The sequence below is a fragment of the Delphinus delphis genome, chromosome 7 (assembly GCF_949987515.2).
Source record: "Delphinus delphis chromosome 7, mDelDel1.2, whole genome shotgun sequence".
Taxonomy (NCBI): domain Eukaryota; kingdom Metazoa; phylum Chordata; class Mammalia; order Artiodactyla; family Delphinidae; genus Delphinus; species Delphinus delphis.
Window position 1 is genome coordinate 55,503,138 of NC_082689.1, and position 27,374 is coordinate 55,530,511.

At 40.3% G+C, this 27,374-nt stretch overlaps 1 protein-coding gene and 2 long non-coding RNA genes across 3 annotated transcripts in view; 2 read left to right on the plus strand and 1 right to left on the minus strand.

The window, feature by feature from the left end:
* Positions 1–17,843, minus strand: part of LOC132428534 (uncharacterized) — a 111,461-nt gene extending 93,618 nt beyond the window's left edge. Inside the window, exons 1-2 of the long non-coding RNA XR_009520143.1 lie at positions 17,762–17,843; positions 15,745–15,878 (exon numbers count right to left, since the gene is read on the minus strand). This is a non-coding gene — a long non-coding RNA (uncharacterized lncRNA). The remainder of the gene's footprint in view (positions 1–15,744; positions 15,879–17,761) is intronic.
* Positions 17,844–17,899: 56 nt separating this feature from the next.
* On the plus strand, positions 17,900–25,493 carry LOC132428103 (uncharacterized). The gene is made up of 3 exons (XR_009520070.1): positions 17,900–17,969; positions 20,969–21,011; positions 24,860–25,493. It is a non-coding gene; the product is annotated as an uncharacterized lncRNA (long non-coding RNA).
* Positions 18,163–20,767, plus strand: LOC132428102 (intraflagellar transport protein 70B). Its single transcript, XM_060015635.1, has one exon. It carries the CDS (start codon positions 18,163–18,165, stop codon positions 20,158–20,160), a length of 1,998 nt encoding a protein of 665 aa, XP_059871618.1. The 3' UTR covers positions 20,161–20,767.
* Positions 25,494–27,374: the final 1,881 nt, after the last annotated feature.

Here is a 27,374-nt window from a genome sequence, read left to right on the forward strand (position 1 = left end):
TAAATGCTCACCTTATATTAAAAATATTTTTCTTTGGAAAATCATGTAAATCAAGCTTTACAGTATCAATCCCACTCTTCCCCTTTGATTTGTATTTTAATTTCAGAGGTAGTTAGTCTACATTTCTAATTCATTTTCACAAGTCAGTAGCTCCTAATATTTAAGATTTAGGTTTCCTAATAGATGTACAAAATTTATCTAAAGAAAACTATAAGAGGACTTCCCTGGTGGTACAGTGGTTAAGAATCTGCCTGCCAATGCAGGGGACACGGGATCGAGCCCTGGTCTGGGAAGATCCCACATGCCGTGGAGCAACTAAGCTTGTGTGCCACAACTACTAAGCCTGTACTCTAGAGCCTGTAAGCCACAACTACTGAGCCCATGTGCCACAACTACTGAAGTCCGAGTGCCGTGCTCCGCAACAAGAGAAGCCACCGTAGTGAGAAGCCCACGCACTGCAATGAAGAGTAGTCCACGCTCAATGCAACTAGAGAAAGCCCGTGCGCAGCAGTGAAGACCCAACACAACCAAAAATAAATAAATGTATAAAAAAGAAAACTATAAGACACTTCTGAGAAACACAAAGTAGACTTGAACAAACTGAAAGACCTCCCACATTCTTGGCTAAGAATTAAATATCATAAAGTTGATAGTTCTCCCCATATTAATGTATAAGGTTAATATAATTTGAATAAAAATATCAAAAAATAAAAAAAAATTAAAAAAATAACTAGAGCTTAAAAATTCTCAGAAGTCATATGAATTGGCAAGATATTTCATCAGGGGTTAGACAAGTAGGATTAGGGTTAAGTATGTGTTTAATAATGGCCTTTTAGATTTTTATGATGTATGAATAACATTGATATTCACATATTCTTTATCCTTCACAACAAAGCTGTATGGGAAGTAACAGTGTCACTTCCATTTTATGTGAAGAAACTAAGCCTCAGGGAAACTGACTTCCACAAGACGGTGAGCTAGTAAGTGACAGAGCTGGGATAGGAACCCAGATCTTCTCGCTCAGCTTTCTGTCCACACTGCCTGCCTTAGGGTAGCTGTAAGAGTACTAAGATCCTATAGCTACTTCCAAGCAGGAACTCCCAAGCAGGGCTTGCAATGGGAGGCTGGACAGTCTGGGAGTCTTTTCAGGACAGGGATCATGTCCTGCTTTCCTTTGTCTCAGGGGCTGGTGTGTGGAAGACTCATCATGAATAGTGAATGAAGGAGGAAGAGGGGCAGGAAAACTTGAGGCACCCAGTGGGACTCAGTGCCAGATCACAGACCAATGGGTTTTGGCCAATCAGCATCATTCCCACCATGGGCTCTGTCAGGAGGTAAAGCAATAAAACTTCTTAGAGCACCTACAGGAGCAAATGTGGCACAGTGACTGCACCTGTGGGCACATGTTAACCTCCCTCCTCACCCTTCGGGGACTTTCAGAAACCACCCTGGGCCACTTCTACGGTCAGGGCATGGGGGTCCTGCTTGAGCAGGTGGAGAAGGGAGGAGGAGGACTGGAGCCACTGAAGATTGAAGCAAGTGATATTTAAATTACTTTTGTGTTTAAAGATAGGATCATACCTGGTTTTGAACTTATCAATCTATAGTGGGCATCTTTCTAAATCAGCATACACTTCACTATCACCATGGTTAATAGCTGTATTGTTCTTCACAATATACAAGAATACAATAATCTATTTAACTGACACCGTATTGAGGGTCATTTATATTGCTTCCCTTTTCTTTTTTTTTTTTTGGCTGTGATAACCATGCTGCTGTGAACATCCCTGCAAAGACCATTTCTGAACTTAATAACGAGGACTGGCTGGTCAGAAGAAAAACGGTGTCTTTCAGCTTAGGGAGGAGAATTGGGGCAGGCTTCACGGCACACATGAAATGTGAGCTGGACCTGATGTTTAGGTATAGAGACTATGAGATGATAATGAGGAAAAAGTCAGCCCAAGCAGACAGCTTACCGAGAGCAAAGGTACAGAGGCAGAAAAGCCATGAGGTGCCCATAGGGAAAGAGAACACTGTGTAATGAGATTAGAGCACAGAGTGGATGAAGCAGAGGGGCTGGAAATCAGATTCCCAAAGTGGGCTGGACAGAACTCAGGAGGGCTTTGATCATCAGTCAAAGGGATCTATTATCGTACAACAGATCAACAAGACGGTTTCATGTTCATCCTCTTAGAGATCATCCATCCAAGCGTCAGTACTCAATAGGTAACTCAAAGTCAATTCTCCTGTTAATGGTTGCAATGGAAAAAGAATGCCCTTGATTCTAGACTGGAAGATTTAAAAGAAAATTCACAGATCCAAAAGTTCAGTGAGATATGCATGAAAGAACTTGGCATGGACTTGTCACACAGTTAAGTGTTTAATAAAAGCTAACTCAGGCTGAACAATCATAACAAGAGGTCATTTTTAAATTCTGAGATTATGAAGTTAGAAACTTGGCTTTTTTCATGTTGACTTTATTCTGCCTGCTTTGTGGTTTTAGTTTCCAATAAAGTTGCATGGGGAGAAGGCAAGCTTGCTTCAAGGAGAGAGAAGGAAAAGCCCCACACATCCAGGCAGCTCCTGGAATTAGTTTTTGGATTGTTTATCTCTTTAGTATTCAAACCCTCGCCATCTGATCATCAAAATCACTCCAGTCTAAACTGGCCTAGGATTTTTTTTTCTGTGTTTGGAGTTTATATTAGAAATTAAGATTTACTGCCTTTGCAGGCCACTTTTAGCCTTTTTATGAAAAAAGTGGAGGCAATAGAGACCCACTTGTCCAATGTGTCATTTTAAACATGGTGGGCAAGTGGAGGGTGGCAGCTTTATTTATCACCACACGCTCACTGGAGTGCTGGTAAATGGAATTGCTTGCTCTACCAAGCACACAGGGAATAAGCACAGCAGTGAGGGGGGGTTTACAGCCGCTCTGTGATCTTGAATTATGAAAGGATTAGACAGGGAGAGAGAAGGGAGCCTCTGCTGTTTTTCTTCCCTCTTCTGTAAAAATTTGAAGGTGAGGAAAAGCCTAGAAAAAAGACAATTTAAAAAGTCCACCAGATGATGCTCATTGGAAAATGGGGTGGGAGATTTCTGATTTACTTCCTTTGGTTACTTGCCAAGTCAGAAATCATGATGCAAATAATGACTTCTCTCTCTAGAGTGAGGAATTCATTAGTGTTAGACCCAAAGTCCTGCTGAGGTCCTGAAGCACTTGCTTTCACTGCCAACCTTCAGGCCCACATAGCATTCTGTTTTCACGAATTTGAGTTGAAGCCCATGTCTGCTTAACAATGTTATTAGTAAGTGAACTATATTTTTTGGAGCTGCTTTTCTCTTTGCTGCTAAATTGCATCAAATCCAATTGATCTGCAAGCTGACAGTATTTGGATATCTTTGCTAAGGAAGCTATGGCTACCACTAGTACCATTTTTAGGCCAATCCCCTACCTGCCTAACCTTTACACCATGCCCACAGGTCCCTCTCTGCTCATCCCAGTATCCTCAGGTGCCACTGCAAGGCATGCCCGACAGAAGCCTTCTTCCCAGGAACCTTATTCAGGGGCTTTAGTGCAATGAGCGACTCTCCTGAAGCTCCATCCTCAGCCTTCCTCTCCATCCTCATAGGGAGACACCAAGCTCCTTGAATTAAGTCATGTTCTCTCTTATTTCTGGGATAGAAATAAAGGCTGGCCCTTGGAAAGAAAAACCCATCTGTCTCAGTCAGTAAGACTCATAACAAAACACCATAGACTGGGTGGCTTAAACAGCAGAAATTCATTTCTCACTGTCTGGAGGCTGGAAGTCCAAGATCAGGGTGCCAGCGCGGTTGGATTCTGCTGAGGACTCTCTTCTTGGCTTGCAGATGGCTGCCTTCTTGCTGTGTCCTCACAAGGTGAAAAGAGAGAAATCTCTCTTCCTCTTCTTATAAGGACACTAATCCCATCATGAGGGTCCCATCCTCATGACCTCATCCAACTCGACCTCCCAAAGGTCCCATCTCCAAATATCATCGCATTTAAGGTTAAAACTTCAACTTATAAATTTTGGGGGGATACAAACATTTGGTTCATAACCATCAAATAGGCTTTGCTTTAGGACTTGACTTAAATGCTACTTCTGCTGGGAGTGTTTCCTAAAATGTCCAAGGCTATGTCCTCTCACAATATCCCATGCTTATCATGGTACTTACCACACTGTTTGGCAACTGTTGGTATATATGTCTTCTCCTACTGGGCTGAACATTTTGAGAGCAGAAACTGTGTTATTCACAGATGGGTCCCTACTACCCAACATAACGCATATAGTAAGTACTTAAATGCCTGTGGCCTTACTGCATTAGTCAGGGTAATGCTAGTTGTTTCAACAAAAACAAAATTTAAGACATAGAAGTGTATTTCTCAGTGCACAGTCCAGTGCAGTTGTTCAGCAGGCAGCCTTAAACAGGGTGATTCAGGGACTCAGATTCCTTCCATCTTGTGGCTCTGCCATCCCCTAGGGCTTTAGAGTATATTCCAGTCAGCAGATGGGAAAGAAAGGATGGAAATGATACACCTGCTGCCTAATCACTTCTGCCTGGAAGTGACATGCTTCTCTTCCAATCATATCCCATTGGTATGAACTGGCCTCAGCTAGGTGCAGAGGATGAGAGGGCGGGGGGAGCAGGCTGAGAAATATGATCCCTAATGGGCAGCTGCTTCCAAACAACTGCCCCTTACTGTAGGATGAATGAATGAATGAAATCAAAGATAGAGTACAGTGGAAAGAATGCAGGAATGTTGGGACCAAGAGGGAAACCATGTTAAATCTCCAAACACTCTGATTTTATAAAAGCAAGAGGTCCAAAGTAGATAACTGACTGACCCCTGATCACACAACTATTTAGTAGAAGACCTGGGGTTTCAACTCAGGTGACCTTGGTTCTTGCCCTAGTTTGCTGAATGGAAAAGTCACCCCTCCCCATACTTCTCTGAACCTGTTTTGTCATCTGTAAAATGAAAGTTTTGTACCAAATGCTCCCTAAGATCCAGCCCAGAAAAGGGGCCACAACTAAGATCTTAGAGGCTTGTTCTGAAAATGGTACAGTTCAGATCCCTGGAATCACACTTCACAACCAACTTAGAAGTGAAAATTTGATCCATCAATCAGCTGTTTTATCTGCACATCCTCTGTTGATCAGAAATCATCCTTCAAATAAATGAACCACATTGTGAAGGTGTTTAGAATCAGGCAGATGGAACACTGTTTACATATCTTTATTCATCCAGATGTGGTCTGGGTTTGCACCTGAGGTCAGTGAGCGTGGCCTGAATGCCTGTGTCATTCCTCAGGCAGACCTTAGACCATCACAAAGTGAGACTGAGAGTGAGACTGTTTCTCAGTTATTCGAGATAGGAATTTGACGTCTGATGGTATTCTTTTTTTTTAATTAATTTTTATTGGAGTATAGTTGCTTTACAATGTTGTGCTAGTTTCTGCTGTACAGCAAGGTGAATCAGTTATACATATATCCCCTGTTTTTTTAGATTTCCTTCCCATTTAGGTCACCACAGAGCACTGAGTAGAGTTCCTTATGCTATACAGCAGGTTCTCATTAGTTGTCTTTTTCATACATAGTATATATGTCAACCCCTATCTCCTAATTCATCCCACCCCCCTTCCCCTTGGTATCCGTAAGTTTGTTCTCTACATCTGTGTCTCTATTTCTGCTTTGCAAATAAGTTCATCTGTACCATTTTTCTAGATTCCACATATAGGCGGTATTATACGCTATTTTTTTTCTCTTTCTTACTTCATTCTGTAAGACAGTCTCTAGGTCTATCCACATCTCTGTAAATGGCATTATTTCCTTCCTTTATATGGCTGAGTAATATTCCATTGTATATATGTACCATATCTTCTTTATCCATTCCTCTGTTGATGGACATTTAGTCTGCTTCCATAACCTGGCTATTGTAAACAGTGCTGCAGTGAACACTGGGGTGCATGTATCTTTTTGAATTATGGTTTCCTCCTGGTATATGCCCATGAGTGGGATTGCTGGGTCATATGGTAGTTCTATTTTTAGTTTTTTGAGGATGACTGATGGTATTCTGATTGTTAATACCAACCCTGTTCTTTCTTTTTAAACAGTTCTAACCATACATTTCATGCTATTCAGGTGTGCTCTAAATCTCAAATTTTAAAACAACTGGGTAGAAAAGATAAAAGAGGACTCAATAGCATGCTGACTTCATTAGAAGCCTATTTTAGGAAATTAAAAAAAACTTCAATGATAGAAGTTTTCAAATGAACTTCAAATGGAGACAAACTTACTAGTCATCTTTCAAAAGTTACTGAAAAACTTCAAATGTTTTTTGGCCCCAAGACTTTCTTTTAACTGTAATAACTTTTCAGACTCTCATATAGATAAATGACTAAGGCTTTAGTCCTCAAAGTACAAATCAGTAAGAATGTGTCCTCGAACTCTTATTATAAGTTTCTATTTTCCGTTCAACCATTGTATTTCCTCAAGAGAAAATGAAAAGGATCTTGAGTGTCCTGAAGGCTGTGTGTTCCCATGCATATATCTCAATAAACATAATCATAGTATCTCTTTATACCTCCCAAACTTCAAGTCCTTTCACTGTGAAATCCTGTTCTGACTTAAGTGTCTTACTTCCATGTCCTATTTCGCTTTCCCTGCTCTGTATCCCTTGGGAAGAATGTCGACTGCCTGAGGATGGCAAAAGAGTGGCACAGAAACAACACCACTTTAAAAATTACTGGCAAAGCACTCCCTGGTTCCACCTGGTGAGAAGCCCCCGCCCCCGTCGCCTCCAGCCCACCACTGCCATTCCACACAATTTACCTTCCACCCCAAATAGGCAGCACCAGTCTATAAAGAACAAAAGAAAGAGCAAGCTGTCTAAAGAGTCTTAATTCTTCTTCATGGAAGAAAGCAACATGGTACTGTGGCTTTTGACCTCCAGAGGTTGGATTAGATGATTTTCCACCTGGTTTATTGTGAAAGGTTTTATTGCACATTCACCTCACAGATCCCCCAACAATTTACTTGCCATAAAAATGGCTACCATATGTGGCAGGTTTTAAAAATGTCCATCCGCCAAATGGATTTGCTTCTCATGTGGCCACCCGGAGTGGGCAGCTTTTCCTCCACACACCTCAAGAAGGTTCTAAGAGAGTGGGTAGAGTCACTCTGATAAGCTGTAATGAATGTGGCTCCCAGGAGAGAAGTGACAGACTCTGCTTCTACGACCCTCAGAGACACATCTTGGTTGCCATTTTTCTTCTATACTGGTGGGTGTTTTCTTTGCTTGCTTTTCTTCTTTGGGAGGTGAGTTTTTAAAAACATTTCTCTGTAGGTCGTAAAACACTTGTATTCCTAGATTCCATGAAGGCAGAATGAACCAACATGGCCCACAGCCACTATCTCAGTGGGCTATACCAATCCTCACACTCTCCCAAGTGTTCTCATTTATAAGCTGCCAACATTACTAACCTATCTGTTAAAAACACAGGGAGAGAGATTTATCGTGATTTACTAGAAGCAATGCAGTTGTTTCCTCAGCAGGAAGTCATTGTCCATACATCCATTAGCTAGTAACAATACTAAAAAAAAAATCATATACATGGATGCACTTCTCTTTACATAACAGATGCTACTTCTCAAAGCCAGACAGTCTATTGAGAAATCCTTCAAGATCTAGTTAAGTAATGCCTCCTCCATAGATCCAATAATCAGGTGTGATTTCTCTCTTGACCTCTCTTTTGTCACTTGTCATAATGTCCCCTAGCTATTCCTGAGGGACCCAAAAGGCAGCCTCATAGGGGTCTGAGAACCAGCCCGTTAACAGCAGTCCCCCATCTTTCTTCAGTAGTGCTTCTCCCTCCTGCTGTACAACCCAGCCTGAAGAGGACACTGCTCGTCGGAAGAACACCATTATCTGTCGCTGGGTGCCAGCAAGATTTCCCATACTGCAGGCACCAGAAGGAAGCTGAGGAAGGTCAGGAAGGAGGGCCTCCTCCTGTTCCCTCAGAGCCTTGTCTTGTCAACTGGCTTGGGAATTTCCATCCAGGCCCAATAAAATTTCTCGTGGGAAGCTCCATCAGCTTCTGACCTTCATCCCTCTTTCCATAGTGGCTTTAAATTGATCCAAAGGACCATGGAGGGTCCCTCCATTCATCATCCTCTTGGCCCAACTGGCATGTTTGATCCCCATCTCTCACCCCTTTAATAACAGCAAGGGGGAGGGAAACCTTGTTTTAGAAGTTAGTAGCAGAACTCACCAGGTAGAGACTTGTCTTTTGTTTACCAAGATACGCCACTTTGGTTGAAGCAAAATGGTCCTTAGGACATAGGTGGGATGGAGACAAGAAGGTTCATAAAGTGAGAAGAATTTTTGAGTTTACAGGAGCAGTGCTGGAGGAAGAGGGGGCCTGGGAAAGGGGATAAACTAAGAGAGATGAGAAGGGATGGCCCAGCAAGAGAGGGGAGTCTATGACTCAAGAAAAAGAGAAAGTGAGTGAGAAACTCACAGTGAAGGATATGACAAATGGACTTTTTGGAATAGGAATTATTAATGTTTTCAATATAAAGTTGTTTATTCTGCCATGGACATCAGTCTTATATTAAAAGGAGTTCGATTAAATTCCCTCAATGAAACAAGCTATAGGTTTAAAAATAATGATCATTATTAATTAATAAAGATCATTTAAATTAGTTCAACATATCAAAATATGTTACATATATAGGCACCCAAATAAAGTGAAGTTCTTTTTCACACACAGCTATACATTGTACCTAGGGTACGAGACAGGGTTTCACAGCTTCTCTTTAACACAATTATTCTCACATACACCCCCCTCCTAATTGTTACTCCTACTCAGTACCTAGTGGGAATGGTATTTGGGAGAGAGTAAGGAAAATGAGTGTATTCCATATTTGTATAGCTATAAGACCTAAAGAGGGATATGCAGCAAGAAGTAATACGTAAGAGAAATCAAGAATTCAGGGAAAGTGAAAAATCTATAAAATATTGGGGTGGGGCAGAGTTGCCCAATAAAATACAGAATGCCCAGTTAAATCTGAATTTCAGATAAACAAATGACTTTTTAAGTTATGTCCCAGATATATTTCTCCTTATAGATGTCCTGTAGTTTTATCTGCAAAAGCTGGCAGACCTAGAGTAAGGGAATGCTGGACTACGTAAAAAACATTTTAAATGTCACAGAAGAGTAGGCTTGGGTACAGTGAATGTCTGGGTTAAATAATATTGTACATTTTCAGAGGCACTGTATTTAGAGTCAGGCTCAAAGCTCTTCACAAACTTGTATCAGTTACATGGTTTTTCAGACTACGAAACACATGATGTGAATATTCTTTCTCAACATCAACACTAGCCATAAAAACTTCAAGGAGGTTCTAACACCACTGTCTTACTAATTGTCTAAAAAAACTAGCTATTCTATCTCTAAAGGGAATTGTTATTTAGACCCTTAAACTTACAGAGAAACTAATCAATAGAGAGGCAAGTGAATAGCTTGTCCCTCAGCTCCCTACTTATAGGGTCAACAGAATGAAATGTAGCCTGGAGACTCTTACCTAACAAAACTAGGCCAGCTGAGTCACCATATAATCAAGTGAGGCCTTTACTACCTGGCTTTATCAGGCAATAACAATCACGCTCTTAAAATGTCCAAATTTTGTTTTACAAAAGATCTAAGCCATCCACAGAGGCAATGTGAAACAATAGGAAATACTTTTCAATTAAAAGAAAGGTTATTACAAATGTGCTTAATAAAATACAAGGTAAATGTACTTAATAAAGTTACAGCTTAATGTGAAATGTGGGGAACCTGTTTCACTTTTATTAAAGCTGGATTTATTGCTTTGGTTTATTGGTTTATGTGCTCAAAACTTAATTTAGACTCTAGATGATTTGCCCAAAGGAAAGCAGCTGGGTCAGCTGTGTGTTGGACTATACAAGCCAAGGGGTTGTAATATAGGTATTAACTAATCTTGGCCTGTGCCAGCATCCCCCAAACATACAAAAAACATTCAAAAAAATACCTTTCTAACTTACTCCTAATTTCAACGGGATGAACTTTCTACAAACATACCATGTGCTTTTTTTTTCACCTTTGCACTGAAATTCTGCCTCTCTCTCTCTCTCTCTCAGATCTGCTAGCTTAAATCCTACCCATCCTTTAAGGCTTCTCTACATTATCACCCCACTTCTCTAGCCTGTCAGCTCTCAATGGGGCTGCACTACTCTAACGGGGCATTTCAAATATTTGTGGGGATGTTCTTCTGGTGTCGGCCTGACCAAGCACTTAAACATATTAAACTGCATACTATTTTACTATAAGTCATTTTTCTTTTATTTCTTTGTATTATAGTAGGGATATTATGTTGATTTTTAAAAATTAAGTGTGTAAGGAAAGATAAGGGACCAAGAATAGCCATGACACTTCACTTCTGAAAAAGGAAAGTATAGAGGGGGTATTTCCCCAACCATATTTGGATTTTTAATGGAGCTACAGAAATTAAGAAAATGTTGGTCCAAAACTTGATAAACTGACAACGGAATAGAACAGAGAGCCCAGAAACAGGCCTATGCGTATATGTAACTTTGTATATTATAGAAGAGGCATGTCAAATTGAGGTGGACTGAGAGACTGTTCAATAAATGGACCTGAGAAAAAAGGGTTATCCATTTTGGAAAAAAATCAAATTGCATCTCTTCCTCACATCATATACAAAATGATGTATTAAATGATGTATACTCCAGATGTATTAAAAATTTAAGTGCAGGGGCTTCCCTGGTGGCACAGTGGTTGAGAGTCCGCCTGCCGATGCAGGGGACACGGGTTCGTGCCCCGGTCCGGGAAGATCCCACATGCCGCGGAGCGGATGGGCCCGTGGGCCATGGCCGCTGAGCTTGCGTGTCCGGAGGCTGTGCTCTGCAACAGGAGAGGCCACAACAGTGAGAGGCCCGCGTACCGCAAAAAAAAAAAAAAAAAAAAAAGAAAATTTAAGTGCAGAAACAAAACTTAAAAAAATATGTGAATAGAATTTAGCCATGGAGTAAGGAAAAGTTTTTAAAACAAAAATAAAAAGCATTGACTGCAAAAGGAAAAATTAATAAATTTGACTACATTAAACTTAAGTACTTTATCTTAAAGAAAGTGAAACATTACAAACTGGAAGAAGATGTTTGCAATTCATGTAACTGATAAAGGATTAGTATCATGAGTATATAAAGAGCTCCTAAATATCAATTTTAAAAAACACACACTAACAACCTAGTAGAAAAATGAGCAAAAGACAAGACCAGGCTTTTCACAAAAGAGAAACTACATATGGCCAATAAACATGAATTCTAACAATATGAAGTATTAGAGATAATATGAATTTATAGAATCTTTTATACACTTCTGGTGGGAATTAAATCAGAGCAACTATTGTGGAAAACTACTAAAGTTTTATCTACTAAAGTTAAACATGCCAATACCCTAATGACACAATAATTATTCCACCTCTAGGTTTATATACAGGAAAACTCCTGACATGTATACCAAGAGGCATGTACAGAAATGTCCATAGCAGCACTTTTCAAACAGTAACTATTTAGAAACAACCCAAATGCCCATCAACAGAAGAGTGAGTAAATCATGGAATATTCACACAATGTTATACAGTAGAGCAGTTAAAACCACTGAACCACACTGCCACATGTAACGATATGGATTAATCTCAGAATTACAACAGTAACTGAAAAGAGTATATGCTCCGTGAACTTTTTTCATAAGGCTAAAACAATTAAAATAAAAATATGTTCAAAAAATGCATACAGGTTCAATGAAATTATGTAAAAAGGGAAGCAAGACAATGACCAATATGGAATTCAGGGTAATGGCTACCCAGGACAAGGGACACAGAAGGATTGTTCAGGAGCCATCTGCATCTCCAGAGTCAGATGTAGGTTATGGTAAAGGTCCTATCTTTTCTGTTGGGGGGCGGTTTCACTGGTAATTCTTACATTATTTAAAATAACTAGCTAAACAAATAGAAGACTAGAAGGGGACCATACATAGATCACTAATGGAGAGTGTGTCAACGATCAAGGATTATGATTAGTCAGCTCATGCACCTACAGTTTAAAAGAAAGATGAAAAGAAAGAAGTAAAGAAAAATGAGGACAAAAGAGAAAACAAATTATGTGTGCAGGATGTTATATATTATAGATGTTATATATTATATATAAACTTCATTTCAAAATAGTAAAGAGGGCTTTGGAAGATATTTGTTATAAAAGGGAGGAACAAGGTACCTGATAGGGTTGCAAAACACTGCTCTAGCCAAATGAGGGTTCACTTTTATTATAAATTCTGACCCTCGATGTCATGTTATATCACTCTTAAGGCACTGCGTATATCGCCTGGGTTGTGATTTTTTTTTTAATGTATTTGTAGTATCTCCCTTGGACTGTATGTATGTTTCTTGAAGGTTCTGAATTCTCCACAATGTACAGTGCCTTGGGTAGAGTAAGCACTCATTAATTTGTCGAAATAACAAAATACACTATTTAACTTGGTACTTTAATTTCTTGAAGAATCAGGTTTAATGAAGACACTAATTTATGCCAGATAACTGCCCTCCACGTTCCGGAGTTTATCAGGCACTCAGGAATACAACATCTGAAGTATCAGGAGAACGTCTACTCCTGGATGGCAGATGTTTAACTCGGTAATTTTGGTCCATACTTGTTTAAGCCTAAAATACTCTAATTTAAAGATTCCCAAGGAATCTCAATAGCTCCATTTATGTAATAATAATAGATAAAGTATATTAAGTATTTACTATGGGCCAGATGCTTTGTATTATCTTGAACAAAGAAATTATTTTGGTCTCTTTTACCCATAAGGGAACCATGATTCAGTGAGGTTAAGAAACTTTTCCATGTCTACATTGTTGGTGATGGCAGAACAGTGATTTGACTTCAGGTGGTTTTATACCAAATTAGCCTCTTTCAAATATGTTATGCCACCTGGGGACATTTTCACGTCTTGATCAATTTTTTGTTTATTTCTTTGTTTTTTGTTTTTATAGGTCCTTTACATATAGAAGGCAAGGTTGCAGGGTTCCATTTGCCAAGGCCAGAGAAGGACAAAACCTAAAAGTTAAAGGCTTAATGAGGTCCCCACAGTAAAACTCTGAAATAAGAAGGGAGATAAAATGCCTTGAAATCTTTGGAAGAGTTCTAGGAAGAGATGAGGGAAAGCCATTTAGGAGAAGTGTTGCAGATCCAGGAGAGAGATGGTGGTGGCAGAAACCAGAGCAATGGTAGTAGAAATTGGAGAGAAGTATAGAGAGTTGAGGTATTTTCAGAAGCAGAATTGTCAGAACTTGATTCTTTGGACCAGGGGAATGTGGGAGCAAGAGGCTTGAAGAACAGGTTTGGTTTCTGAGTTGGTCTCTTAGTCCACCAGCACAGGCCCTGGGTGTGTGTTCCATAACTCTCCACGGAGAAAGCCTTGAAGACTAGTACACTACTTTTCAGACAATTGGATAGCTGGTTATCAACACCATCATGGATGGCTCTCTGCTGGAAAAACATTTTGGAGGCTTTGCAAGCCAGAAAATGTGTTCAGAGGCTGATGACATTCTTCTTTTAGGAATATCATCTTCTGACCACAGATTCAAAGACCTTCCCCATCCATAGCTGTACTGCAGAAATGAAAACAAGCATAGACAGAATATATCTGACTATGAAAGGTACCAGTCTTGGAAGAAAGAAGTGATATTACGAATCATTTCTTGCCTCTTGGAAATGAGAGCAATGAAAAAGGCTCAAATGATCTGATTTAGGTAACAGTGCATTCCACAGCACACTCCAACTGCAAGGAATGAATTTTTCAATGGCAGTACCCAAAATTGTGTGTTCTCTGCTAATTCCTTTTTACAAATCATAATGTTATTGTGTTCTGCCTAATAAATTAGTTTGGATAATAACACCATAAGCCTTGAAATAGAAACCCATTTGATCAAAAGCAAGATAAATCAAGAAGGAAATATATTACCATCTAAAATATTAATAGAGCTGGAACTATCAGAGAAAAAAGATTAAGCTCTCAATGAGGTTAAATTTCTCACCATCTGAGCATAAACGTTCCCAAGTGTTGATTCAGCATACAGTCTTTTCCAAAAGTCTTAAAAGATTGAACAGATGCTCCTAAAGGTCAGTAAACTACATTACACATTTGGCACTAATTTATTCTTTTCTTCCCTGATTATAGGGTGGAGGGGGATGAGAGGTGAGAGGTGGTGGAAGAAGGGTCGGTTTTATCATCATCAATGGACACACGGAGACAAAAAATAAAGCTGGACTCCAGAGGAAGCAAGGAAGCTGAGCTTCTCAATCTGCCATCCTGTATAGAATGGCCCGAAATGAATAGAAGACAGAAATAACAACTTGGAAAATGATTCTGCAGAAGGCCTTCCTTTATCATAGAAGATGTTTAACCACAGCTGTGGTTGAAACACTCATAGAAAAACAATGTCAAAAAGATATGGCTATTTTTACAAGATACATAAAACAATCATTTCCAATTAGTTTTAAAAGAGAATGCCAAATAGAATATACATGGGATTTGATCATCTCACACTTTGATAGGCAGAAACACAAGCATGTTAAGAACCAAACATCATGCTTTTAGCCCCTATACATTTTGCCCAAATGGAATTCCCTACATGGTAAACATGTCTCCCATTATGCAGCAAAATCCACCTGAGCCCAACACCATTTTTCTAAAGTCTAATTTCTTTCAGTAGGCACTAAGTCTTTTTACTGCAACCACCAAATGCTTTCTTATTGCTAGAAATGGTACAATACACAAACTTTTTGATATATACTCTAGCTTTTCAAGATTCTGTTGGAAACAAAATGATCCTTTATGACATTTAAAAATATTCCACCTCATTTATTACTTTCCTGAATTATCATCATTAATTGAAGGACCTTCTTTTACGGCTCCCCCACCCTCCCCCCCAAAGCTAATCTATTCCCCAACTGCCTGCCATAGACTAAATAAAAGTCAGTCTATCACAGCAGCAGGGATGGTCATGCCAATTTCACAGTGTGATTTGTGCACTCATTTTATTTTGCAAATGACCCTGCCCTCCATCTGTCTAAGCCGAATGTCCTGCTTTTTCCAAGCCAGGCCTCAGGAACAGCAGCACATGAAATAAGGAGGAAGGCACAGAACGTCTCCCTCCTGCCCGCTTCAGCAGCCACACAAAATCAGAGAAATCTGGGGGAGAGCAGAGTCCTTCTATTTTGCTTATATCCCCAAGAAGCATTTGAAGGTGAATGCTTTCATGATGCAAACACAACTCTGAAAATCAGACTGATAGACTAAACATATAAAAGGCAATTTCCAGTTTTCATGTTCTGTCTTCTTATCTTGATTTAATAACAACTTACCCAAAGTAACATCTCAATATAAAAAAACCTAAAATACGTAAGAATTTTAAAAGATTGAGCCTTTTAGATAATTTTTTCCCCTAGAGCTAAGTGTCAATCAGGCAAGCATAAAGGAGAAGACACCCTATTCCTTGATCATTCAGCAGCACTCGGTGCATCCCTCAAACCATGTACCTCTTTTAGGTTGAAGACCAGAAAGAACTGCAGCCAGAGAATAAGAAGCCTTGGAGTCAGATTACAGCGGTCTTCCTTACCTGTTTTCTCTGGGAATCTTGGGTGGCCCACTCAACCCCTTTGGAATGGGTGCAGTTTGTCCCTTTCTTGGTATTCATGCAGTGGAAGGTTCCTTGTCCAGTCTCAGAATTCAGAAAAACACAGCTTTGGCAACCTTGGCAGCAAGGGAGAAGAATGTATGAGTACATGAAGTCAATCGCTTGACAGTGTAGCATTCAGATGCCTTATTGAAGTCTCTTTTTAGCTCTAACAGGTGACTAGGAATTTCACCACCTCCCACTTATCACTTCCTAACATCTGCTCACAGTTGCAACTCAGGGAAGGAAGTTCAAATTCTGCTACCCTAACCCAGTTGCTTGATTTGTTTTAACAGGAAAATAACAACCAAGAAAGCAAGACACTAGTGTTCCCTCAAAGCCGGGCCCTTATGTGATATATAGATTGAATTAATTCATCAGTCACTATCTCCTAATGAACTTAGCTTTTGGATTTCATGGTTTAGCTGCTTCTTTTCTCCATCTGTGATATGTAGAATACGGGCTGATTATTAAGATTAGAGATAATATGTGTAAATAGTCTAATAGAGTGTCGTGCAATAAATATGGTTGATGTTGGCTCCAAAATACATATACAGAAAAGATTTATAGGTAGCAATACTATTAAGGAGGCAGATAATGGATTTGCATTGAAGTCTTTAATTATATAGCAAAGACATGCTTTTAGTCGAACTATGTTTATCCTGGGTGGTAGCAAGGCCAATGGAAATCACAGAAGACTATGAAAGAAAACCCCCTCACATCAGGCCACCAGCAGAGGAACTGCATATGACAAATATTCATATATTACATATATTTATATATGTAATATTTATATATGTAATAATATTACATATATTTATAATCTTGAAAACTGCACACATACTACTACCTCACTGGGATAAGCCAGTTTTGTCTTTTGCTATCTTGTCTGCTTCTCTAATTCTTGACTGAAAAATTGTATTCATTTGCCCCAAATTCTGTAGTCTCCAGATCAGTCTAAACAATGGGTATTTTTTCTAATTAGTGATCCAATATAATTTTGTAGGATAATTAAGTCCCTAGTTTTTCACTGCCCCATAATGGGCACTATTAAATTCAAAAGAATTTATACAAAAATAGCCCCCAAGGTAGTACCATGGAATCTAGAGCATCTATTCCAAATACATGACAAAGGAACAAAAGAAAATCCAGAATGGTTTCTTGTACAGTCAGCAAATTTCCACAGAGATCTTCAAACTAAGAATCTGAGGGGAAAAAAAATTAAAGTGTAGGAAAAGTTTCTTTTTATTTTAACTGAAGGAAAAGCCACTGTTTATCAGCATAACGATATCCAAAAACATTATTAAAGCCTGACAAGTACAGGCTGGATGTCTGTCTCTCTCTCTCTCACACACACACACACACATCAGAGACTAAGTAGGTTGGAGAGGTAAAAGAGTAACAGTACATAGAAAAAGGAACACTTTGGGTCGTGCTTCCTCCTCCCCTCCACCCTTCTTGGAAAACACGAGGTCATGGATTTCTCCAATGTTTCTACCTCGTAGTGAAACTTGGAGGATCAAGGCAGTATGTAGGGCCAAGTTTAAACGCTAATATGAACTCAGTAATATTTGTAGTTTTGGAAAATGGCGGTACGGTGAGATGCAGAGGCGCTTGGAACTAAAGCCAAACCTCTCCAAATACCAGATAAAATCCAAAGCACTCTTTCCTGCTGTCAACTGGAAACGACAGAATAAGAACTCCTGGTCGCTGTACTGTTTTGTTCTTAGAAAGTGTGCCCTTGGAGCTGCTCAAAGAAGCTCTACTCTAATTCTGGGAGAATACGAAGCTGACATTCATTCCTCTTTACCCATTCCCGTCTCTTTCACTAAAATAACGTGGAACGACAATATTTGTATGCATTGCACAGTGCATAAGGCTCAAAAACGGAAGGGACTTCGGACCATAAACCTTCCTCCCCAGCGCCAGGGAACGAGGTGACACAACAATCCTTATTTACCATACGAAGGGAAGGCGACGGCGCGACCTCACCCGAAGGTTCGTGCGGCAGAGACTACGCCTCCCAGCATGCAGCACGGCCACGTCCTGACGCCGGCGCCATCGGACCGGTGCATGCCGGGAAGTAGAGTTTTTCCGTCTCTGAACGGCCCAGAGACGTTTCCTCTCCCCTCTAACGCCGCTCACACTCTGCAGTCTTCAGAGGCCAGGTCAGTAATAGGCACACTCATATTCGTGATTGTTTTAAATCCCAGGTTAGTCGTTCTGCTGCAAAGTAACTTTGGGAGCACGCAAAAAAAAAAAAAAAAAAAGGCCCACAAAACCCTCAACATTCTTTGCAGACCTACGTTTCCGGTTGGCTTGTTGCCGTGGTAACGGGCACGCACAAGCACGGCAGCGGTTATGGCACGGCTGGGCGGTGCGCAGATCCCCGACGGGGAGTTCACCGCGGTCGTGTACCGGCTCATCCGGGATGCCCGCTACGCCGAGGCCGTGCAGCTGCTGGGCGGAGAGCTCCAGCGGAGCCCGAGAAGCCGCGCCGGCCTGTCGCTGCTGGGCTACTGCTACTACCGCCTGCAGGAGTTCGCGCTGGCCGCCGAGTGCTATGAGCAGCTGGGTCAGCTGCACCCGGAGCTGGAGCAGTACCGCCTTTACCAGGCCCAGGCCCTATACAAGGCCTGCCTTTACCCAGAGGCCACCCGCGTCGCCTTCCTCCTCCTGGACAACCCCGCCTACCACCACGGGGTCCTCCGTCTCCAAGCCGCGATCAAGTACAGCGAGGGCGATCTGCCCGGGGCCAGGAGCCTGGTGGAGCAGCTACTGAGTGAGGAAGGAGGAGAAGACAGCGGGGGCGAGAACGAGCTCGATGGCCAGGTCAACCTGGGCTGTTTGCTCTACAAGGAGGGACATTATGAAGCTGCGTGTTCCAAGTTCTCTGCTGCCTTGCAGGCTTCGGGCTACCGGCCTGACCTTTCCTACAACCTGGCTTTGGCCTATTACAGCAGCCGGCACTACGCCCCGGCGCTGAAGCATATCGCCGACATTATTGAGCGTGGCATCCGCCAGCACCCAGAGCTGGGTGTGGGCATGACCACTGAGGGCATTGATGTTCGAAGTGTTGGCAACACCTTAGTCCTTCACCAGACCGCTCTGGTGGAAGCCTTCAACCTCAAGGCCGCCATAGAATACCAACTGAGAAACTATGAGGTGGCCCAGGAAGCCCTCACGGATATGCCTCCGAGGGCAGAGGAAGAGTTAGACCCTGTGACCCTGCACAACCAGGCGCTAATGAACATGGATGCCAGGCCTACAGAAGGGTTTGAGAAGCTACAGTTTTTGCTCCAACAGAATCCCTTTCCCCCAGAGACCTTTGGCAACCTGTTGCTGCTCTACTGTAAATATGAGTATTTTGACCTGGCAGCAGATGTCCTGGCAGAGAATGCCCATTTGACTTACAAGTTCCTCACACCCTATCTCTATGACTTCTTGGATGCCACAATCACTTGCCAGACAGCTCCTGAAGAGGCTTTCATTAAGCTTGATGGGCTAGCAGGGATGCTGACTGAACAGCTCCGGAAACTCACCATACAAGTGCAGGAAGCAAGACACAACAGAGATGATGAAGCTGTCAAAAAGGCAGTGAATGAATATGATGACACCCTTGAGAAGTATATTCCTGTGCTGATGGCCCAGGCCAAAATCTACTGGAACCTTGAAAATTATCCAATGGTGGAAAAGATCTTCCGCAAATCTGTGGAATTCTGTAATGATCATGATGTGTGGAAGCTGAATGTGGCTCATGTTCTGTTCATGCAGGAAAACAAATACACAGAAGCCATAGGTTTTTATGAGCCCATAGTCAAGAAGCATTATGACAACATCCTGAATGTCAGTGCTATTGTGCTGGCTAACCTGTGTGTTTCATATATTATGACAAGTCAAAACGAAGAAGCCGAGGAGTTGATGAGGAAGATTGAAAAGGAGGAAGAGCAGCTCTCCTATGAGGACCCAGATAAGAAAATCTACCATCTCTGCATTGTGAATTTGGTGATAGGGACGCTCTATTGTGCCAAAGGAAATTATGACTTTGGTATTTCTCGGGTTATCAAAAGCTTGGAACCTTATAATAAAAAGCTGGGAACTGATACCTGGTATTATGCCAAAAGATGCTTCCTGTCATTACTAGAAAACATGTCAAAACACACCATCATGCTTCGTGACAGTGTTATTCAAGAATGTGTCCAGTTTCTAGAACACTGTGAACTTTATGGCAGGAACATACCTGCTGTTATTGAACAACCCCTGGAAGAAGAAAGAATGCATATTGGAAAGAATACAGTCACTTATGAATCCAGACAACTAAAAGCTTTGATTTATGAGATTATAGGTTGGAATATGTAGTAATGTCTGACAGTGGCCTTATCATAATGGCTTTACATCTGTTTTTCACTCTTTTATCTGTATTTAGCTATTGGCCTCTTTAGATTTATTACATGTTGAACTTCGTACACTTTAAAATTATAAAAATAACTAATATTTTGTTTTAAAATCTTCACAAAGTGAAATATAAGAACTTTGACACCTAGAAAGACTTATGAAAAATTCAAAACTGCATGGGGACACTATTTCTATTAGAAATTGTTAGCACCTATGTTCCATCTCCTTTGTTATCATTTGTACTTTGTGCATTTTGAAAGTCCCCTGCACAAGGATTATGTTATCCAGGGACTTGGCACTATCAGGCCCAGAACTCAGTAGTTAAGGTATAGGATTTCTAGGCTTTTAATAAGAACCTCAGGGATTGTGTCCTATTCTCACAGCCTACCCTCATTATTATATTAATTTTAATGCATACATATTAGATAGCCCTTAGGGTGTTTTGTCAGGGTTTTTCAATATAAATGTAATGCTTTATGTAACCAAAATACGTTATAAATGTTTGGTGTTTTTTTTTTTTCAAACATTCAAGAGTCACTGGGAGATCTTATACCCTTAACAAAATTATGGTGCTGTGGTTTAGAGACAATAAACAATTGTCAAAGCAAGAATTTTACATGGTTTTCTTTGGTTCCGTTTGTTAATAATTTGAATACATGAACAAGATATATTTACTGTTTTTTCATAACTGTGCTCTTATTTAACAATGAGGAATAGCAGAGGTATCGTGAGAACTGTTTTCTTAATTCCTACCTTTGTGTTTGCAATTTAGGATATGTTAATGCTGGAGTTGTTCCTGTGTGGTGGCCTCTCAGGTAAGGAAAAATCTAGACTATTCCCATGATCCCACCAAACTTCTCTCCCACCTCCATCACAGATGAAAAGGTCGATTCTGAAACCTCATCTGGTAGATTCATAACGCTAGGCCATGCCCACAACCCTTCCAATGAAAACCCCACTCATTCTGCTTAGGCATTTTTATTTTCTGAACCATACAAGAGCTTTACTATTTGTTTCCCCACCCCTTTTCTCTCCATAAATCAACCCCAACTCGACCTGACTTAGAGAAAAACAAAGTAGCTTGAATTATATGAAATTGCTGATTTTGGAAGTGTTTGAACTACAAAACTAGCATTTTTTTATGGTTCAATCTAATAGCATTCTACTGAAAGATAGTGAACCCCTGCCATGATGAGATGATGATTTCTTTCCTTCAAGGAGAAATCACTTAGCCACATAGGTACCCAGACAGGGACTCACATAGGTACTCAGCATAAATCCTCTGTAGCATGACCTCCTGGGTGCTCAAATTCTATTAGATCTATCAGAAAATGTGGCTTATTATGAAGTCCAATGGTTTTGAATTTATAGCACTTTTCATCTAATTATGTAAGCTGATACCATTTACCGCTGACGTTTGAGCCCACACTGGGAGGACAATCAGTGTTTAATGACCTCTTCAGTGCATCCCTTAGCACAATTCCATCACTGGGAAATGTTCTTTAACAACTTTTGTACTAAAAGTATTGCTGCTGCTTTGTGCAGTAGCTCTGTGCACTCTCAATCTTCATAGCCCCTTAAGATTTGGAAAGTAAATGAACTGAAATCTTATTTTTTAACAGCCATGTTAAAAAAAAGTTTTTTGCACATTTCCTCTTTTTTTCTTTAAAAAAAAAGCATAAAATGTAAGTAATGTTAACCACCCAAAAGCAAATGTTTTCCAGATTCCCTTTTGCCAATAGCCCAGCCTTTATTCAACCACACTTTATTTACCCAGGTGCTGTGTGTTTGTGGTTTGCATGTATGTGTAATTTAGCTTTTCAGAATATAAAAAGCTTTTCAGAACAGTTTTTAACCCCTTGCTGCTGGGCAGTTGGGATTTCCTGGTTAGTAATGCATCAGGAAATCCTGACTGCTCCTATCACTGAGTAAAGGAATAAAGGTCAATCGTGGTGGCATTTGTCCCCTTCCTTACACTGGCTCTCCAGAGAGGCACCCACCAGGATTTATAGATTGCTGCCTGGCAACAGCAAAGACTCATGAACCAAGCCTACAAAACTGGCCAGCCATCAGAGCCCTGGAGGAGACTGGGGAAGGGTCTAACTCCCCAGGCACTTACTGTTCTTTATTTTTAGGATATACTTCTTTTAAATTCACCTTCAAAGTACTCACCTCTGCTTATTGATACTAATAGGCAAGTGACTTTATGATGACTCCACATTGCCATTTGAATGAAGGCTTTCATCCCTAAAGCTCTGATGAAAAGCTTTGTTCTATGCTCCTAGAACTTCATGTACTCAGTGCTAAAAGCACTTTTCTTGACAAAAAAAGATTTCCCTATATTTCTCAAGCCTTTGCTCCTTCAAGATTTCTTCATAATATCTGCAGAGTGTATTTTAAAAAGATCAAATATTAAATCCATTATTCCATAACCTTAGTCAACCCATCTCCACACAAATGTTCAGAATATACCCATGTGTTTGTTGTACCCAAGTAGTTATTTCCATTTTCTCAGACATAAACAAAAACTTATTCTGTGCAGAACCACCAAGCAGACTCATTTGATCAGTGACATGACATGCCTACAAAAGGATTCATATTTCTCATGGCAGCCCCTCTTTGAATTTGCCCTCAGCTGTGGCACGGATATTGACACTAATGTCATCTGTGAAGGTCAGGTGTAGAGTGGCTAACTCTGACCCATTCATGAGAAGCAGACAACTGGGAATTGGGAAAACTGTGGGGATGGCAGAGATCATCGAGCAATGAGACAGCTGTAATCATAGAAGATGACACTCCCTCCCAAAGGGGTGATAGAGGAACATAGAGGTATGGCCTCTCAGACCTCAGAGGAGCACCTCAGGTGGAATCCAAACAGAATTGTCAGTGATAGGTTTGGCCTGAGGTTAGAACAATTTGTGTGTTTGTTGAGGGCTATGGGGTAGATGCCCAAGTAAATACGCTTCTAGTGAGATAAGAAAGGGCAAATGAGAAAAAAAATTTTTTTTTAAAGAAAGGGCAAATGGCTTGGAGGGGAAGTGTTAAGAGAGTAACTTTCTGACCCTTCTGCCCTATAATCCTTGCTTGGGCTCATTTCCACACTGGCATTCGGAGGGTTAGCAGTGCTGGAAGCCTGTTCAGGTAAGCAGAATATGGCTATCTATACTAACTGATTTTAAAAGGATAACATCACCAAAGACAAACCTTTCATTTCTGGTGAACATCAGCATTTTTAAATACAATCTTTGGTCTTATGTTCCTTTGTCTTTTTTTTTTTTTTTAATGACTATTGGTGATCTGGAAACATCTGGGAGGTTGTGCTTTCCTGAGGGTATTCTCTGCCACACTGAGCAGCTTCCTACCAATGGTGTGACTTGCAGCTCACTATCCACCATTCACTAACTGCCTCTTATCCCCTGCTGACCTACCACTGGGACTAATGTGACATTTGGGGGTTTCGTTTCCACTTATTGGGCTATATACCCTTAGTATTAGTTAAAAAGCACATTTTGTAATGTGCCAGTAACTCTGGGTTCTTGGTTGTCCAACCACATAATCACCATGACTGTAACCATCAAGCTCTATACTTATACCTTCATTCTAATTATAAAATATATGCAACTTTTTGAGTACCCTAATCCTTCAGCAGCAACCTTAATTCTTAAATTAGCGGTTTTAAGGAACTGTGACTTTCCAAAGAACCTAGATTGGTCTTAGATTATAATAAAACATTTCTTTAATCTTAAATAGTCTTCAGTTTCTAGTCTCTCTACAGGAATATGTATAACTTATAGTAACAGGTTACTCTTACATTTTTAAGTACAGCTCAAAGGAATACAATATTAAAGTTATAAAAATGCAAAGTTATTAAGTCCATCAAACACAGCACTTCCTTTCATGAGTTTCATATTAAATCTATAAAGGCATCAATGCAGGGATTACACATTTACAGAGCACGACAGCATCTGGCACAGAAGGCTTCCTGGTATTTCTATGGCATGTAGTCATGAAGACAGCTGTTTCCCCTCTGTACTTGTGCCCTTCTGTGGAGGGCAATGACTAACAATCTACTTTAAAAAGCAGAAATTCTGTATACATCAGACTTACTACCCAGCACAAGCAGCCTAGAGCAGTGAAGCAGCCAGCACAGAGACTGGATTTTGTCAGACCTGGCTCCATCTCCTGGCAATGCCACTTCCCAGCTACTAACAGTGTGTGTTATTCAACGTTGCTAAATCTCAGTTATTTCACCGGAAAAAAGGGGACAATACCATACATTTCACAGGGTTGTTGTGATAACACTTAGAACTTCTTGTCGAGGGTTAAGTGCCCAGCAGTGTCTGGCTAATAATGGTTAAATTAAAAAATAAATTATTAATGCTATAATCAATTCTAGGGTAGTGTTTGGCAAAAATACAGAGACTCATCAGAATCACTGAGACTGACTTAGAAGGGAGCTCAGAGTTATTCATTTTACAAAAGATATTAGGCCCAAATAGGAAAAGTGACTAGTAGTTTGGTAGAGAAAAATGGAGCACCTGCAAAATTTCCAGAATAGAACCCTTTTCACTGTGTTCTTAGACTCAGAACTCCACCTTCTCCTAAGTTATTTCACAGCTTTACAGTGACAAATTTCAGTCATTTAAAAAAATTATCTTTCCAGATCTAATGTGGACACAATGAAGTACAAAGGATGTGACAGAACTATGCAAGAATGGATTTAGAGGTTGTCCATCAGTCAATACTACGCCCAGTCAACAGATCACATCAGAAAATGCAGCACAAGATGAGTTTACGAGTATATTGAAAAAGAAAGAGACATGCCCCTGAAGGCAAACACAGGCAAAAGTAAATGTGATGGCAGTTAAAGACTTCATTTGTTTTTCTGATAGGGTAGCACAGGAAATCGGAGCAGCAAGCTTTAGCAAAGGATTTCAGTCTGGCAGCTGGCGATGTTAAATCCAAGTAGACGTCATTTGTATGTTTAATGTTTGTCTGGCATAAACGCTGATTCATTGAAAAAAGGCCTATTTGTTGACAAAATGTAAAAATATGAGGTGAACACAAGAGCATGTCAAGTGGAAATGTGCGCTAGCTGAACCCTGAATGCTCTTTCCTGGATGTGTTATTAGGCAGGCCCTTGTTGTGTGTTGCAGATGCCTGCCATTACTTGGTTGAGAATCCAGACAGTACATGTCTCAATTCTATTGATGTCCCAAATCTGGATGGGACAAAAAATACTCTGGGTAAGAGTCAAGATTCTAAAATTTTGAAAATCTGGAACTAAATACAGTAAGATACACATTTTAGTAAGAATAAATATAAGTAATGAGGCTTTTAAAAAGTCAGCCTCAGGGATTAATCTCCAAAATATACAAAATAGCTCATGCAGCCCAATATCAAAAAACAAATAACCCAATCAAAAAATGGGGGGGGAAGATCTAAATAGACATTTCTCCAAAGAAGACCTACAGATGGCCAAAAAACACATTAAAAGATGCTCAACATCACTAATTATCAGAGAAATGCAAATCAAAACTACAATGAGGTATCACCTCACACTGGTCAGAATGGCTATCATCAAAAAATCTACAAACAATAAACGCTGGACAGGGTGTAGAGAAAAGGGAACCCTCTTGCACTGTTGGTGGGAATGTAAATTGATACAGCCACTATGGAGAACAGCATGGAGGTCCCTTAAAAAACTAAAAACAGAACTACCGTATGACCCAGCAATCCCACTCCTGGGCATATACCCAGAGAAAACCATAATTCAAAAAGATACATGCAACCCAATGTTCATTGCAGGACTATTTACAAGAGCCAGGACATGGAAGCAACCTAAATGTCCATCCACAGAGGAATGGATAAAGAAGATGTGGTACGTACATACAATGGAATATTACTCAGCCATAAAAAGGAACAAAACAGTGCAATTTGCAGAGACGTGGATAGACCCAGAAACTGTCATACAGAGTGAAGAAAGAGAAAAACAAATATCGTATAATATCGCTTATATGTGGAATCTAGAGAAATGGTACAGATGAACTTATTTGCAAAGCAGAAATAGAGACACAGATGTAGAGAACAGATTTATGAATACTGAGGCGAGGGGGGAAGCTGGGGGTGGGATGAATTGGGAGACTGGGATTGACATATATACCTACTATGTATAAAATAGATAACTAATGAGAACCTACTGTTTAGCACAGGGAACTCTACTCAATGCTTTGTGGTGACCTAAATGGGAAGGAAATCTAAAAAACAGGGGATATATGTATATGTATAACTGATTCACCTTGCTGTACAACAGAAACTAATACAACATTGTAAAGCAACTATACTCCAATAAAAATATAAAATAAAAAATCAGCCTCCATGGAGATGTGGACAAAGTGGCACATGCAGAAAAGACAAACTATTAAATTCAAGTTCAGTGTGAGATGACAGTGCAATGTCCACTGTCCACCAAAAATGCAAGAGTGACTAAAGAATATTGGAATAAGGAATAAGGGAATCATTGGTCCTATTCTGGAACATTCAGAACTCGACACCTCACTTTAAGAACATCAAAAGGGCACATATGGAGAGAGATTAGGATGATGAAGGGTCTAGAACTGACAGGAGCAAGAGGTGACTGAAGAAGATCTGGGGGAATGTGAGCTGTCTTTAAATGCCTGCAGAGCTGCCCTTCAACAGAGCAACTGGGCAATTCTTCATGACTACACAAGACAGAAGTTACGTTAATGGATAGAAGGGGGAAACAGATTTCAGTCTTATAAGTAAAAACCTCTTAATACTGGAAGATTTCAGAAACTGGGAAAAGGCTTGCTGGAAAAACAGTAAATTCCCATGTGGTCACAGCACATGTTCAGAAAAACTGGTGATCTATTTGTGGTCTGAGGGGTAGGATGGTCAGATACCAATTGTGTTTGGGAAAAAGATGAGATGATTTCTAAGGTTCATTCAGTCTGAGCCTTATATGAGCCCAGCAGAAAACTGCTTTCTTTAACTAACTATAACTAACTTATTATATAAGAGCTAAACTCTTAGTATGGCAAGTTATTATTTAAACGTGTCAAGTAAGACTGTGTTCGACAGGTCCAATCTTCAGTTATTTCAGAGCCCAGACAACTACAACCTTCCCTCCAGTGTGGGAGCCACAGGCAGGGACAAAA